Source organism: Nothoprocta perdicaria, unplaced genomic scaffold (assembly GCF_003342845.1).
Source record: "Nothoprocta perdicaria isolate Ctin4 unplaced genomic scaffold, notPer1 scaffold_180, whole genome shotgun sequence".
Classification (NCBI taxonomy): Eukaryota; Metazoa; Chordata; class Aves; order Tinamiformes; family Tinamidae; genus Nothoprocta; species Nothoprocta perdicaria.
The window spans coordinates 277,925-295,433 of NW_020454983.1; the positions used below are offsets into that span (position 1 = coordinate 277,925).

Sequence of the window (17,509 nt, forward strand, 5' to 3'; positions counted from 1 at the left end):
AGCAAGAGGAACTTATCACCCTTTGCTGGCACCGTTTTTGGAGCATCTGTGGGGTTTCTCTGGCTGCAACATCCCTATTGTCATTTAAACCCTTGCAATAACTCAGCAGTCTTCATTTAGGAAGTTAATCAGATCGCTTTCTAAAACCTCTCTTCAGGAAATTCTGTTGCCTTTATTTTACTAATGCTGTTAGGAGCAGGAGCTAGCATATAGACTGCTATCTAGGAACTGGAACTCTCCATAAGGCAAAAACCTCTGAAAACAGCGTTTTTAGGGACAGTCTCAGGTCAAAATATTTACGTTAGCTTTGAATTGTGCCTTTGAATTAAGGTTATCAAAAACTGCTCTTACACTCTTACTTCCAAAATCAGATTTACTTTTTAAACTTGTCATTTTCTTCTTACTTATAAGAAACAACAGTTACATAAAAATGAACCATTTCACTCACCTTTGCAATAAAGTTCATTTTTATTATTTTTAAATTATACTTCTCTTTGTGAATGCAGCCCCCAAGCTTTCCAAAGGGAAAAACAAATGATTGAAACTTTTTGATAGGCTTTCTTAGACCTGAATGATTCCAGTACTGGACAACTCTAACCAAGAGCAACCGGGAATTGTACAAATGCTATGTTGTGAGTGACAGTAATAGTACCAACACTGCATGCGATATTGATGCTTTTCAATCTCACTTAGCACTACACAATACAAAAGCGAAGTTTTTTCTTACTTTTTCAAAATTTCCTGTAGGAATATTTTTCATGAAGGGAAAGCATCTATGTTTCTACCTGCCACTACTTTTCAGGCCGGTTTTAACTGGATTTTGTCCTATTAACTTCTAAAATACCTGCAAGCAATGAGAACCAAATACTAATTAAATGATTATAAACAGAAAGCAAGTAAAAAGCAAACCTCAGCTATTAACATTTTATCCTAACATAAATAAGTAAATCTTGGGTGTCATTTCTTCTCAATTTTAAAGATTCTAACTAATAAATTAGTAGTGAGTAAGTTGGAGCTAGTTGGAAGGTTCAAAGTTAGCTCTCTACAGAAAAGGGTCCAGGTTTCTAGTTTTAATTTTAGCTTTTTATTTCCTAAACAGAGAGCATGAAATCTGTGTCTAATCTGCTTGGAAGGGAAGAAGAGAAGAGGTCACGGAGAGTTAAATAATTTCATGCTTCTTCAGCAACACAAAATAACTGCACGTTGCTGTACCAATGCTATTTCAAATATCTGCAGAAGAGCGATGTCCCTTCAAAGCTTGTAAGAATGTGATTAACTTTAAGGGCATGTTTAGCAAGGGATGAACTTAAGCATGAATTCAATGCTCATTGATTCAAGATTTAGTGTACTTGAGCTGAATTAATCCATAGTTTAGCAACTATTACAACAACATGATAACGGAGTCCACGGCTCCTTCTCAACTTCATTGCCCCCTCTCCACCTTTATTTTTCCACCCAGTTCCAGAGTGCTGGAATTGTTAGAGAAGCTTTACAGACTGTAAACTGGATGCAAGCAGTAAAGCTAGCAGCAGTAGGGTCTCATACAACCTCCTTCCTATTGCCACCTCCTGGTGGCATCTAGAGTCAGGAACGGCAAGGGCACCATTAACTTACTTGGAGTAAGTTCCACATAGGTGAAAAATTGACAAGTTACCTAAGTACCTGAGTTACCTCTACTAGAGGCAGGTTTAAAAGCCGAAAAGGCAGCTCTGGCCAATTGTTCTACGTACATCATCATGCGATACAATTGTGTGGTATGGAGCTAACTGGGTTCAAAGGAAAATAAACAAACAAAAACACTTTAATCTAGAAGAAGTAGTGAAATTCCTTGGTCTGGTGCACGAGCACATGAAAGCCGACCAGGACTCAGTGGAGGTGGATAATCAAAGCCTCAGCAGGGAAGTTTTAAACTCGGCAAGATGTGTGTGTCTGCCTGCCTTCCTCCCTCACCCTCTATCACAAAAACCACTATAAGATTGCATAATATGGAAAAATAACAGTTTGCTTCCTTCCCTAGAAAACTTTCTAAACAACTTTGTGGTTTGTTTTAGCCAAACTGAAAAACATAATGGGAACAATTTTCTTTGAAAATGGAAAATAGTGCTTCATTCTCTTGAAACCAGAAAGAACTCAGTTTGGAAAGCACAAGAAAAAGAGCTATTATCATTAAAAATAAAGACTTTATTGAATTACAGGCTTGAAATGTGGTTTTAAAGGGTTAGCCAAGTTTTTCCCACATACTAAATAAAATTAATAACATTTCCAACCTCAGTGAGAAACAGCACGGGCAGGAAAAGATAGTCTATCCAAACCAGAGAACTCTCTGCAGGGTTTGATCACTTACAGAAGGAGAAGAGGGTGGAGGAGCCTACAGTTAATCCAAAAAAATCTAAAACCTGTACAGAGCAACAACACAGAAAATCAAAATACTAGTTTAGGATTATGCAAGGCATTGATGCAATAACAATGTAATGGCAAACCACTATAAAAATCAAATAAATACAGACAATTCAAAAAGAATGGCCAATTTAAAAAGCCTCAAAAATTCTTCCTAATTTAACATATTAATTTCAATTTCATCTTGGTTTCTGCATAAATCAATTATCTTAAGACTAGAGGCTCATTTCACACCATTTATATTTGTAAGAAAACAATGTATGTGTGGTAGTGAAATGTCATTTTTGGGGGGGTTATCCTGAGAGAACTAACCAAGGAAAGACTGATGGGGTAGACTCAACTAGTGGAAATGGGTTCAGTTTCCTCAAGCTATATTTCATAGCAGCTGGGAGAAAGGACAGGCATCCATTCAAAGAAAATATTTGCTGGCATAAGAGTTTAGAAGGCAGTTTGGGCCAGCTTGGTCTAAAATTACTATGGGGACAGTCTGTATTTGCTTGTCAAGTAAACGCTTTGAAAAAAGAATGAGATATTTCTCAAGACAAAAGCAAAACTTCAAACCAGAGGTCCAGAAAGCAACCCTCACCCAAATCCTGTTTAAAGTAATTGCTGCTCTGATGGGACTCCTGCAGCCCCTGAAACGCAGAGCAGTCGGGAGCCTCCACACTACATAGCCCATATTCTTACTCAGTAAAGCATTGCTGTTAATCTATTGTACTTCAAATAACACATATAATGCATCAAAATTTAGACCAAAAAGGAAAGTCTGTTTATGTAAGAAATAACGCTATAAGATTCACCCAAGTAAAAAGCTTTTTTTTTTTTTTCCCTTTTGTAATGAAGATAAACAGGATTCCTTTGTAAATAGCAATGAATAAGGCACAGTTATTTAATTTCAAAACCCCAGTAAGTCTCTTCAGATCAAAAATGTTTGGAAACATTTAAAAGTGTATCCATTTTCTCTTGTGAACGATTCACAGTGCACACTCGGGGCAGTGTGTGTTTCCTTCTTCAAAATGCCTTAAGAGCTGCTGTCCTCCAGCAGTACTGGTATCTTCAAGAAGAGCCCTACACAGCCCCGTGTTTCCAAACTAGGTGATCTGAACGTTGAAATAAAAACTCCTTTTCTATTGTCAACATTGCTATCCCTCGTCTAGAGCACAAGCAAACCCCTTCTCCAGCCTCCAAGTGCTAAGAATAGCTTATGTGCGTGACAAGTGCCCTTGATAGGAATGTTGATACTCTTTGCCAAGCATGTGTGTTAATGCAGCCTTCAGATCCGAAAACAGACTTGTGGCTGTAAATACCCGTCACTCTTTTCTCTTGGAGAACGGGTTGCTTAGAAATAAAAGAGAAGAAAGCATAGAAAGAGCTAAGTGCTCTGGCAGGCTGGAAAATAAAAAACGGTCAGTTAGGAGCAGACAAATGAAAAAGGCCACATTGGAGGAAAACTGTGCTGGTTGAAAGCCCATACTGTGAAACTGTGGAAAGATGCCCACGTCTGAGCCCAGCAGAGCACTGTGAATGGAAGCTCCATGTGCCACCGTTTCCCAAGGGATTTGAGCAGGACAGCAACACCAGAGCATTTCCATGTGCTGCCCTAAGCGCTGTGCTCACTAACACGAACCACCAAGCCTTTAAAAGACAAGTAGAAACGAGCTGACGCCCAAATAGGTTTTTACAGGATCACTCCGAAGACTCTAGTTCGCCACAGCCTGTAGACAACTGCTGTACTGTGTGGTGAAATGATCAAAAGGCCTTCAATAGCTTTGGACATACCACAGCTCTAACACAAGCTAGAGGCAGGTTAATCCCGCCTCAGATGCGGCTCCGCATGGAGTTTGAGACCCAGCTGTGCTGGGTCTCAAACTCCATGCGGAGCCGCATCTGAGGCGGGATAAACCCTTGTGTTTATCCCAAACGAATCCCAGAACAGCGTCATTTCCTTCACTGAATTCAAACCACCGGGTCGCTTCCCACCTGCTTCCCACAGTTCACTTTCCTAATGCTGCAGTTTAAAGCAGAGGAGATTACCTTGGAATTATTTATAGCTTCCTGACGGTTCACATGACTTCTCTATCCTCCCTTCTGATGCTTCTTATTCCTTAAACGCCTGCAATTAGCCCTCTGCTCCTCTTCCACGTATTTTATCCTGTAATCTTCTATTTCTCCTTTTCTCAGGGTTAAGATGTTCACTGGAATTGAACAGAAAATTAGCCTTTGGTTATTATGCAGATGGTGAAAAGTAGTATTCCAGCAGCAGTTACACAAGGCATTTAGAGAAATTTAAAACAACAAACTGACATGGATGAATATCCAATTTTAAAAATATTCTGCTTCTCTTTACATTGAGTTCCAGCAGTGGGTCTGATTTGAGGAACAGCTGATTTAACTGGGACAGATCATTTGAGGCAAAAGGATACATTTTACTACAAGATGTCAGAGTATAGTGCCAAATATTTCAACTGTACTCACAGCCAACTGATCTCTTAAAGCAGTATAGGGTGTCCTAAAATCTTAGCATTACAAACACAATCAGCACTATCCTGATTTCCAGCGAGGACTTGGTTTGAGATTCTGACTTGTGTCCTTACTGGATGTGTCCTCAGCCCTAAGCATCCATATGGGTGTAGCAAACTACTAACAGGTGTAGCCACCATCAGCCTCCCCCAGAAACATGTGGAACGAATCACCCTTCAAGGACCTCATTAGAAAAAAATCCAAAACAAGGGGTGGAGGACAAGAATCCAGATACTACATCTGGTTTCTAACAATCCATCTGAGGCCCACACTCTAGAGTTTGTGTTGCATGCTAACCTTTTCCTTCTATTAATTTCTTCAAAGTTTCACACATTTTTTACATATCTTAGACCAGCTTTTAATAGAAATTCTTTCACGGGCATTTCTGTCCTTTTTCATAATTAAATAATACGCCCGTGGCAACCAGCACAATTTCTCCCATTAAACGCTAACACTATGAAAGTTTTCAGCTAATTTTTAATTCCAGCAGCAAAACACTATTAAAGAGGCAAGAGACCAGTGGCACACAGTAACAGGCAGCCGTCTTGTTTGGGAATTGGGTCAGACTGGATACTTCATATGACTAACTAGGCCGGCAGCAGGATAAAACAAATCATCTACCTTCTTATTCAATTACTGCCTAGAAGCATGTGTCAGAAGTGTGAAGAAAATTTGCCACTAAAGGGATATATAATAACATAGGTAACATCCTGCTATTATTGTGTATTATTGGAACTCCTCCGATACACTTATTTTAAAAGGATTCCTAAGATTTTTACTCCATTTACAGCAAAATAATGTGTACTATACATTTTCAGGAAGACGATAGTGAAATGATTAGTTTGGCTTCTATCTCCTTTCTTTTGCATCTGTCTGCAACCTTCTGAACTAAGGGAGGAAGGCTAAAACAGACTTATTCTCAGCTGTCTCTCTATTTTATTAACCATCTCTACCTCACAAGTCCTTTGCATGGTAAATATTACCTCCAGTTTCATTCCCTCCAGTTTTCCTTTCCTGGAAATGGGCACACATACACACTGGATATGGTAGGTATTTCACAGGGGGTTCTGAGGTGTGGCCAGGCTTCATAAATGCATGAATTCGGAATGTTTGAATTCTAAAATGTCTAAATTTCATCTGTCAGATCAAAGATCTAACAACTGGTTAAAAATTCCAAACAGCTAGTAATGTATTATTCACTAGTCTTCCATGTGACCCACCTTTCCTTCAGTTTTCTGATTCAGTTTCCGTGCAGATGATCCCTCAGGAAGCAGGAGCAATGACTGCACAGCAGCCTGAAGCCATCAGATGCTTACCTAATGCTGGCACACAGAATCCAGCTCAGTGTGTTGACACGGGGATGACAAAACAGCATCAGTTCCAATAGCTGACTCACAGCTGGCTTTAGGCACAGTACAAAATTTATTGTTTGGAAAAGGCTGGATCAGAGCTGCCTGCTCCATGACACACGCTTGTCAAACCTCCTGGGAGGGCACACCTGGAGATGAAGGTCATCTCGGTAACACCTCCTACCACCAACCACGTGGTTTGCATTAGCGGTATCAAAGACAGTGTCCTTATGACAATGGCAGGAGAATGTCACACTTTGTCACCTGCAGATCAAGATAATAACCGATAGTTCAAGCTGCTATACCACAGATTGGAGTGGTATATTTGCCCTGGAGCAGAAATGGAAGATATCTAAACACTGAAGGCTACAGCCTGCAAAACCTGCAACGCTGATCAAGGCACACTGGAAAGTTGTGGAGACAGTGCAGGGGATGCAGTGCCACGAGTGACAACTGCAGAAGGCATCAAATGGCAATTTCTACTTTGTTATGGTGAGGTCGCCACCACAGGAGGCATTGCATTTATTCACTAAACAGATGTAGATGTTGCAAAGCAAGGTTTCACTCCTCTTGAAAACAGCTCACAAGTTTCATCCCTGCTTCTTGCATATGGCCTCTCTAAAAAACAAATTATTCTGCTTTGGCATCTGTTCAACTACCCTCTCCACCCAGTTGCCAGAAAATGAGTAAGTTAAGGAGTTAATCACCTCTCCTGAGTGTAGCACAAGCCAAGCCTTGTTTTAGGAAAGCAATTCCACAGTCTCCAACCAGTGAGAACTTCTGGCCACGGGCAGACAGCAGCTATTAGACTTGTGCCTGAGGAACCTCCACAGTCCCTAATGGACACAAGCCTCCTCAGAGGCAGATTGGCAGGATACAGACCTCACACTGCTCTCATCCCTCTCCCAGGATCCATTATCCATTTTTATCCACTAAATTCAGGATAAAGCTTATTCTCTTTCTTTGTCTTGCCTTCAGTGCAAGGTGCTTCCCTTCCCCTATAAGGCTAGGTCTTCTATCGTATGTCTGTTTCCAGAAATAATCTCCATTTAATTTTCTCCCTGCCTCAAGTCCCAAGGGACCACAGTGCAATGTTGTGCAACCCTTGCCAAGCACAGGCTCAGCTATATCCTCTGTCCACTCATGCTGCAGTTCAGACCCAAGATCAAAATGCTCTTCCTTCCCATGGCACAAGTGTTCTCTGCCAACACGTGCCCTTCATTACCTCCCTTCTCCCTACCTACTGACAACCATCACTGCACATACTGCTTTTGCCAAGTGTTTGACTAGTCCAAAGGAGACACAGAAAGTCTGTACAAAACCCCACTCCCAAAATAGACTCAATCCTTGTGTTTGCTCTCCCTTCCACCAGACTGCCTGCTGGCAAAAATTCACATCCCCATTCACTGGTATGTTTTCTTTGGCTGCTGGAGTCTTGGGAACATCTCAACAGCTGGATTTTGTGCAAACCTATGTTCATATGATCTCATTATGTTCTCATATATGGCCATTTCCAAGATGAATGTGCTGAAGAATGCTTTCTCCGATGGCAATCAGTTACTGGCTAAATTTACCAGAAGAGGACAAATAGGTTTGCAGGTGTCATTCTCTTTCTGCTGCTCTCAAACCTTCTGTCATGCACTGGAAACATCTACTTTGCATTTTAACAATTTTTGTCACATACACTGTATTTTTCATATTTCATGTTGCCAGTTAAAAGCTCTTGGATTTCAGCTTCATTCTGAGTATTTATGAATAATAAAAGTCATCTTAGGCACTTACCCAATGCTGACAAAAGTCCTTTGGGCAGGTAGTTCCACTGAAAACCACATTCTTACTTGGCTCAAGTATTCCTCCTGGCTGCATTTCCCTGCACGAGAAAACTTCTCTCACACTACAGAAACAACCTCTGGAGCATGATACTAAAAAAAACCTTTCATTACTTTGACGTGTTTAATTCTCCATGCCTATCAGACCAGCACCTCACTATGTTAAAACAAAGAGTTCCTTGGAAAAATAAGAAGCAATTGCCTTGGAAGAACTGACCTGTCCCAGGAGCCTGAGAACGTTTTGGGAGGAACCTCAAGGAAGTGTGCTGTAAAAGGGTGAGTGACCTCAACAGAGGTGGTCTGGAACAGAAATGTCATTATTTTTATAGTGTGTTGAGGAGAAAACTGAGTCAGTGACCATTCATTGCTTTTTAATAGTGTGGTGTAGGGTATGACAGAAAACACACAGCACAGCACGCAGGACCTCTGAAGAGGCTTCCTTGGAAATGCAGGGAATGCGACAGGATCCTCTGAAAGTACAAGACTCGTGGCCCAGCAGGTGGGCATCCCAAATGTGAGGAAATCACCAGGATAGCATTTGTGTCCCTTCTGTTTGCTTTGCTTTTATCCCTCTAGGACCCGTGGAACAGACACCATCACAGACCTTGTGCAGACCAACTCTGATTTTGAAAAATCTCAGTCCACCACACCGGACACATATTCAGACACAAAGTAAAACAGAAAGTGGACATACTGTTATTTATTCCACTTCCTCTCTAAAGGCCAATTCATAAGAAAATTAAAATTAATGCATTTTTTTTCCAGCAGCAATAATTAAATTGATTCTCAAAACAAAAATCGGTAAAAATGGCAGTAGCCTTACCTGATGATTTAAGGCAGAACACACAGAAATACATTATAGCTTTGGCTGTCATAAAGTCAAATTTATTTTATTCATAAAAAAAGGTATTTTACTACAGTGCACCAGAGCTGAGGTGAAAATACACAAAGAGGCTGTACTATGCACTGTTTTGCCCATGTCCCAAAGAACTTATCAGCTAAAGCCTAATCACAGCATCTTTATTACTGTTCCTTTACCTTGTAATTTGGCAAGTCAGAAGTCACTGCACTTTCAACTCTGGGGGGCCCTGGTTTTCTTTGGATGCTGTCGGTTCTTGCTGACACTTTCTGGGAAACTCCTCCAAGTCAGGATCACCACCCACACATATAAAACTAATATTCTCCTTTAACTCAAAGCTTAACCTTGGAATTGAGCCATTCAGACCTGAATGGGAGCAAGTACAAGATATTTTACACTTTATCAGCTACCCCACTATTTCCTCTGAGACTCTGAGCTCTCCTTTTGTGCCACCAAACTACTGTGTGTTCTCCTCCTGGTTTTCACTACATGGCAAAAATGAGCATAAACACACAGAGAAATAAAAACAGTTTGAGAGGACATTTCCTAGGATTATGTATCATCTTCTACTATTAGCTATAGCCCAGTATTATGACAGACTCCTCTCCCACTGCTACTGGACCAGGTACCCAGCGCTGAAGGAGCCGCCAGGAAGCAAAATTTCCCAGGTTCCCATTAACCTCCTGAGCTGAAGCATTCTTGGGAGTCTCTTTCGAGTGTTGGTGCTTAGCACCAGCTAAGCATTTTTCTCATTAAAACAAATGCAAACAAATTAAAACTTTTTTTTTTTTGCACACAGTGTTATCATGCCTAACCCATCTCAAACACCTTCTGAACTGAAGAGAGCTCCGAGGGCTCCGCTACGGCACTTTCCAAAGACGGGGCGCAGCTCCCACCTCCCACAAAGCAACCTTAGTCCTGCAAAATTTTCACCTGTCAAAAAAAAAACATTGGCTATGGTTTAAAAATGAGTAAATAATTTGAAAACTCTGCGCAGAAACACAGCACTGAAAATCCTGTGTTTTCCAGTGTTCCTGCTTTCCCCGCCCTAGATGAAATCCTACAGGGACTGCAGAAACACCAGCACCCCCTTCCTCCTCTCTCGCTTCCTTTCCTGCCCCCCTTGCTGCATCCACAGCACTTGGAGCTCCTCAGCACATTCCTCTTGCGCTCCGCGTAAATAAATACAAGGGTTAAAGCTGGGGGGGAGCCTGGACTGCAGCCAGCTTGCCCGGGTAACTGGACTTTCTGCGGAGCTCAAAGGGTGTTTTTTTTTTAAAGGAGGAAAGAAAAAGAGAACAGCTTAAGAATCTTGGCTCAGCCTGGGAATATTTCCTCCCAGCTCTCTGGCTAAACCTCAGCACAAGGGGCTGGACGGTCGATGTAGAGCCGAGGAAGCAGCTGCAGGGCTCTCCAGCAGGACTACGACAGAGCCTGGGGCGTTTGAGACCATGCTTCTCGTGTGGACACTGGCTTTTGCTTTAGTCCTGCAGGAGCAGGAGATCCTAGGTAAGTGATGCCAAGCTCGTAAAGCAGAGAAGGGTGGGAGCCTTTGCACGGGGTGGGAGGGGGAGGTAAAGAACTGCTTCTTTGATAGATTTGATCCAAAGATGACAGAGGTGTGTGTCAAAATGCTGTGGGAATGTTGTTTCTATAAGGAAAAAATCCCTTTGGGGATCTAAACTGTCTATCCTGGGGGCATGCTGCTTGCTTAGAGAATTTTCACTACTCATAGGAGATGCTATCAGCGGATTTGCAAAAACCTAAAACCACATTCATATGCTGCACTCCGTGCCCTGCATTCCCACAGTACTGTCACTAGCGGGTTTAATAAGACACACACATCCTCAGAATTGAGAACAATGTTCAGGGTGAATATAGAGAGGTTTCCCCATATTCAAACATTCAAACTCCTCCACACTTTTCCTTTTTTTTTTTTTTTTTTTTTTTTTTTTTTAAGATTTCCTCATAACAACACTGTATTTTCTCTTCTAGATTACTTTTTTTCCAAGATGTTTCAGGAACATAACTCTCCATTCAAATCCCTTGGCAGCAAGCTGCATCAACACACACTGTCTGATAAGCTGGTATCTGAATTTTACTCCTGTTAACAAAGGATCTAGCGCTAGACTAACCTGTGATCATGCTGTTGCTGCTGCTGGTGTGATGGAAAGCTATGTTCAGTTTGGCTAGTCTAGGGTTTATAGTCCCCAAGCAATCACAAACCTGCCTTCGCAGCCTGTTTGCATTACGCATGTTCTGCTGGCTGAGGCTGAATATTATTTTCCCTCTGCTCTCCCTTCTGCACAACACGTAATGCTTACACCTCATGGCAGGGTGGCAAATTTCCATTACAACCAAATCATTCCCTGAAAAACTACCAGCTTTTTCTGTTCCCCGGGTTCTACCACTCATCTTTCTCCATCTCTGTCCTGCACAACCAGCTTTAGAACCAGTGATCAACTGAAACAGCAACCCTAGCACTGGTACTCTAACTTGTTTTCACTCTACACTCACTATCTGCCTGTGAATTTTCCAATGCACAAAGAATGCTGGAAGAACATTTTTGTCATTAGTCCCCAGAAGTATGGTTTTAAGCTGAAGTCATTAAATTCAGGTGAAATCTAACCAAATAAAATACTCTTCAAGCAACAACTAGGCTGGGGACCAGTACCCAGTATTGTGCTGGGTGGTAGCTGCTCTGTTACAGAATCACTTTCTCTGTCACATCGGAGTATTTGACATAAACTGGGAAGCTTCAAGGGAGGTAAAGAAATGAGCCCCAACTTCCACCATTCCCTGTCCCAGTGAGAAGGGCATTTCCTTGGAAGGTGGGTATCCATGGTCAGATCCTTTCTCTAAGGCAAGCAGAGGGATCATCTGAGCTTGTTTCTGTTCCAGCTAGCAGAGTATCCTGGCTGGCTGGCACTGGCATCCCCCCTTTGCTAATTTTGAGGAGGAGAATCTAATTTTTTGATTTTATTATGAATCCTCCCTACTCCCATTCCTTCAGTGACTCATTCATGGTCTTTTCCTGTTTTTCTATTTGGCAATAATTCCTCTTGAATAAAAATGCTTTGGTATTGGCCAAAGAAGAACTTGTTTTCAGTCAGCCATTAATAGCAGCGGCCTTAGATTCCCAGAGCTCAGCCCTCAGACAGCTCCACATGGCTGAGATGCTGGAATGGGAGCCCTTGGGGATGCACTCACATCACCCTGCTTAAGGGCTGCACTTTTTAATTATTTGCTCTTGTTGGCAGGTTAGTTTGTGGGGTGCTGCTGCAGAAGCACGGTGTAAAATGCAGCGTAAGCTCCAGCCTGGGGGACTGGAACATTCAAAACCTGCCCCGTTTAAACAGTTTTCTGCATTTACCAAATACTCCAGGTACATGTTTACACGGCCACAGCACCCATGCAGCAGAGTCAGTGTTTATGTTTCTGCAGGGCATAGAAGGGAGCGGAGTCCTGGCAGCCCAGGCCTCTGACCCACTGCCTTGGATGGATAAAACCAAACATCGAGTGGGGAGAGAGCAAAGCAGGGCCCAAAGGGGTGTGCTGCTGCTGCTCAGTACTGTCCTTAAGAGAGTGTGACTTGCTTTTAAGCAGCGGTTTCATTTGGTTTCAATTACAAGGAAAAGTAAACCAAGTGTAAGCTAATGTTTTTGCTTCCTCCAGCTAACATATTACGCCTGTTCAGAGTATTCTGGATCCCCCGATACTCACATGCAATGTCCAAAGCTGGGGAGCTCTGTACGGCTGTGGAATGAAAGGGGCTCTTATAAAGGACATGGTTAACCAGCTGGAGGTCAGAGCACTGTCTAGAAATTGGAGAGAAAAAAAATCCCTTCAGAACTGCCTGGTTTTGCCCAAAGCTGATCTTGCACTCTCATAGGACTGTGTTTTGCCTCCAGGAGATCTGCAAAAGCCCACGATCCATTATACTTAGTTTAAGGGAATTTAGTTATTAAGCTATGAGGACTTTGTAACCTCCACATATAAAACAAAAGTTAATATCAAACCTTCAAAAAGTCAGGGGTCCGGAAATTGTAAGATTCCTGCTCTTCATGTGCTCCAGCTGTATTTATACACCCAAGTGATCTATTCTGGTCTAAGCAGTCGTGGGTGTCAGCGGCGATGCTGGGATCTAGTTCAGATCCCTATTTTACTTCCTGAGCAGTTGCAGTACACGTGAGCTGCCTGCTGAGGAAAGTATCCCTTAAAGAACTAAATTCTGGGACAATATCACAAGCACCTTCTTTCACTGTGCTGTCACGTTGCTTCCTATTGCCATAACTTATATACACAAATTAGACCACAGGGCTGACTAGCCAGGCACAGAGTCACCTCACAAGGCCACCCAACCAACCCAAACCACCCCACAGTGATGGTCACCCCTATTGCTAAACGCAGGCCAAAACACATGTCCTCATAAACCTAGAAAGTCCTTTATCCCCTATTCCGGTTGCTGCCCTGGCAGGGTGCATGTCAGGGACATTTACTGTTAGCCTCCTTCCTTTAAATGGCAGCATACCAAGCTTAAGTGCTTCTTATGATCTTGAACATGTTAACAGAGAGTTATAATATCACTCCTGGCAAATGGGCATGGCAGGGTCATCTGGTTTTGCTATGTCTTAGAAAAAAGGAGAGCCCACTGGCAGCACAAACCAGCCCCGGCCTCCACTCCTGGGAGCTGAAGCTCCACTATGAAATGGGAATGACAAGGATCAGGATAGCAAAATCTTCATCTATAGGGAAAGGTTTTACAGACAAATACGCGACAGTCATTTCCTAATCAGGTCTAACTTCTGAGTACACTGTCAGACACTTAAATCTGTTCTGTCCTTAGGTACAAGTTAATCAACCTCACAAATTCCTTTTGTAAACTGGGTGATTTCCTGAGCTAACACTTGGAAGCTATATTCATACTCTGGAGTCCAACACTGTATTTAGATAAGGAATAATTTAAGCAAAAGATCACCTTCAGAGGTCCCCTTGCTCTCTTCTCAAACCAGTCAGGTGGTTCTTGGAATTCATGAATTTTCTCCCATTGGAACATAAATCCACTACTACTTCTTTCATTTTCTCATTAAAAACGATCTTAATACCTTATACCATACGCTACAAAAATAGAAGGATACTGCCAAAACTATGACAGTACAAACAAGAATGCACACTATAGGATGCTTTCTTCGACTGTTATGCATTCCCTTCTTTATTCCCCTTCATTTATCATGTTTTGGTTTACTTTTTTTCAGATTTCTTTATTTGACATCTGGTTCCTGTTTCAGGCTCCCTTGCCTTTCATTTGGCTTGTGGTCTGCTTTGCTTTGTCCTCCCCCTCCCAACGGAGCACAACATGAACTCTCAGTTAACTTTCAAAACCCACACTGGACAGGGAACAACACAAGGATTTTATAGACCGTAAGGCCAAGAGGGAACACTATGATCATTTAACTTGACCTTCTCCATAACACAGTCCAAAGAACCCAATCCAATAATTTCTTCACGAAGCCTGTGACTTCAGTATGACCTGTATCATATCATATCTACAGCATGAGCTGTGTCATACAAGTCAGGACACTCGTAAAGAGCACAAGGAACACAGAGGCCACATTAGTTACTAACTTGCTCCACTGGCTAACTTAAAAATTTGCTCCATAGTCTATATGAAAATATAGAAAAATATATTTTCTACTCAAGCTTTCAATCATTCCACACCTTTCTTTGCACCGCCCGCCACCAGGTATTGCTATGAAACACAGACACATTGATGGGAGGGTGCTGCACGTACCATGAACGGCTGGCATTAGATAGAGGAGACACGCTATGCTCTCATGTAGCAACTTATTAGCGAGGTAGAAGTTAGGAAGACCTCCCTGAACATGGATACTAACTTCCACAGAGTTCTACAACAACAGCCACAGAGTTTGAAGGACTCTGCCTGTATGTTTGCATATGTTTGTATATAATGTATACATATATAAGCATTTGTTTACATATTATAATATAAATGATAATATCTGAACAGACAAAATCTGGATGGAATTTCCTTTAGAAAGGAACTCCTTAAAAAGTGTAAGAGTAGCAACAAATGGAAGGGCAGAAAAATCACCAAGTGCCCATGAGGCAAAGAAGCTCAGCTGAGATTAGTGGTTATTAAGGTTATAAAGCTAAAGCTTTTGTTCTTAACTATTTGCTCAGGTTTTAGTAATTCTCACTTGATTGCTCTTTCCATTCCCTATTAAAAGACTAAGTTTTGTGCAGTCAGGCTGAGATACACAGATCTTCACTTTTCCTCACACTACTTCTTTCATAACTTCCATCGAACAGATGCTTGTTAGAAACTGCCGCAGTAATTCTGTTTTTCTGCTCCATCTACTGGTTTCTAGCAGTATCACAGGAGAGAGCAGCTAGAGCTACCCGACTTAGACACCAACAACACAGCTCAGAGGATTTTTATCGGAGAAAAAAAATGAGGCACACTGCACAGGACAAGTCTAAGTTTCTGAGTGACTGGTTGTCTATGTGTTGTACCCGCTCATAAACAAGAGGATCGACTTTTGCTGCGTTTATGCACAACAGTCACAGAATCACAAAATGATTGAGTTTGGAAGGGACATCTGGGGGTCAAGATGCTTTGATACACTGGCGAAGAAAATTTAGAATTTATGATTTTTTTAAGTGTTCCTTCAGTAACTGAGAGCAAGTAGATGCAATTGCACTAAAAATTTGTTTGTGTAGCTTGCAGTCTCCTTCTCTCCACCCCCTTCATACAGTGTCTACTATTATGTATATAGAGATGCTGCTGGAAAAGGTCAGCTCCCAAGTCAAACAGTGCTATTTTCTTTCAGGATCTGCAATACAGAGAAGGGCAACATTTACAAGCCACGTGTAACTCCCTTTGAGCACGTGGAAATTACTGCTTCAATGAACTGTCCTACCGTAGTGACCTAGATAATTGTCATATTTACAAAAGGCCGGATGTGCCTTCTGAACAGACACATTTCCTCATTTCTAGGGAACAACAACAACAAGAAAAACCTAGACAGGCCCAGTATGTAACTTACTGCTGGCCAAAAGCTCCTTGGCTAAATGCACGTAGCTGTGCTGGCCCTCACTAAAGTTTCCCATTCAACTTCGTGATCTAGTCCCCCACAGTTGGGTTAATACAGTGAAAAAAATCCCTTAAGGGATTCTTAAATTCCTACATTTGATCTTAGTTCATCTACATGGTTCTCTTGCCTAGTTTTCACAGTTCATTTGCAGTTAGTTCTCATCACTGCGCATTCTGCCTGCCCTAGGTCCTCTCCTAGGCAATGATGGGTGGTGTTTCTTCATCCTGGTGAGCCATATCATCAGGCTCAGAGCTCTGAATATTGCAAAGGTGGAAATTCTTTTCATCTCTTACTGTACTGATTACTACCTATTAATACAGTAGATAAAGTCTAAACTAACAACACTCTCAGAAAACTTAAAGCTGCAACTAAGAAAAAGAAAAAAAAAAATGAGTGCTGAGTAACTCAGCTGGCATTTGAGTACACATTCCAGCAGACTCATGTAAATATTAAGCAGGCAGATTAACTCACTGGCATTCAGTCCTAATAGCACCACCTTCTGGTAAACACATGAAGAAATAAATTTAAATCTGCTACAAATAAACAGCCAAAAATATTTCTCAAAATCTACCAGGCCACTTTTTAGGCACTGCCCCTCCTAGTACAGCAGATCCCATTTTCATCCTGCTCTCCTCATCCCTTTCAGTTTCAAGGATGCCATTCCAGCACTTCACATTCAATCAAGCTCCAAGGCTGCAAGCCTTCCTGGCCTGTGTTTTGCCATCATGTGATATCTACAGCTCCAAACGTCTTGGCACAGTGGTGGGGTAAGAATGCAATTATTAGGAGCCCCAAGTAGAAACAGAACCTCTCCCACATTTGCCTTTCATAAACAAGACAGCTCACATAGTTTGATGGTATTTGGCAAGTCAAATGTACTCAGAAGGGTCAGGACTGCCTTTAAAAGAAGGCCTCCTGTTAACGGCTGTGACTTTCTCCAGCGGCTGCAGACCCTGAGAGCGTGTTCCCCGGAGGCTGGGAGAGAGCAGCCTGGTGCAACGAACAGGCAGCCCTCAGCGAGCGCCTGGACGTTATTGAAGAGGTAAGAGCTACTGCATTGCATTGCACTGCATTGCATTGACTCTCGGGCCAAACTAGAGCTCTGCCCCAAGCTTCTGACCAGAGCAAAGTGAGCAGCAGCGCGTTTCTAGCAGCTCCTCCTTCTTGATCCTGTAAGAAAAAAAAAAATAGGGAGTATTTTTGACATGCAGTGTTCTGTAGCCATCCAAGAAACCAATAGTAAAAATGCATCATCTGGACAGCTTCTGAACAACTGCTTGGCCAGTCACTGGGCTGTTACTCATTTGCTATTTCTAAAGTACTTTTAACAGCGCCTTTAATGAAATAATCTCAGAACTACTACCTGCAAAGTTAAGCAAAGCCCATAGACTTGCTATATTTGCCAAAAAAAGAAAAAAAAAAAAAAAAAAAAAAAAAAAA

At 41.9% G+C, this 17,509-nt stretch overlaps 1 protein-coding gene across 1 annotated transcript in view; it reads left to right on the forward strand.

The window, feature by feature from the left end:
• Positions 1–10,233: 10,233 nt before the first annotated feature.
• The window catches only part of PLAC9 (placenta specific 9), a 10,311-nt gene continuing 3,035 nt past the window's right edge, over positions 10,234–17,509 (forward strand). The window contains exons 1-2 of the mRNA XM_026036592.1: positions 10,234–10,463; positions 17,011–17,111. Coding sequence (XP_025892377.1) covers positions 10,406–10,463; positions 17,011–17,111 — 159 coding nt within the window. The 5' untranslated portion in view covers positions 10,234–10,405. The remainder of the gene's footprint in view (positions 10,464–17,010; positions 17,112–17,509) is intronic.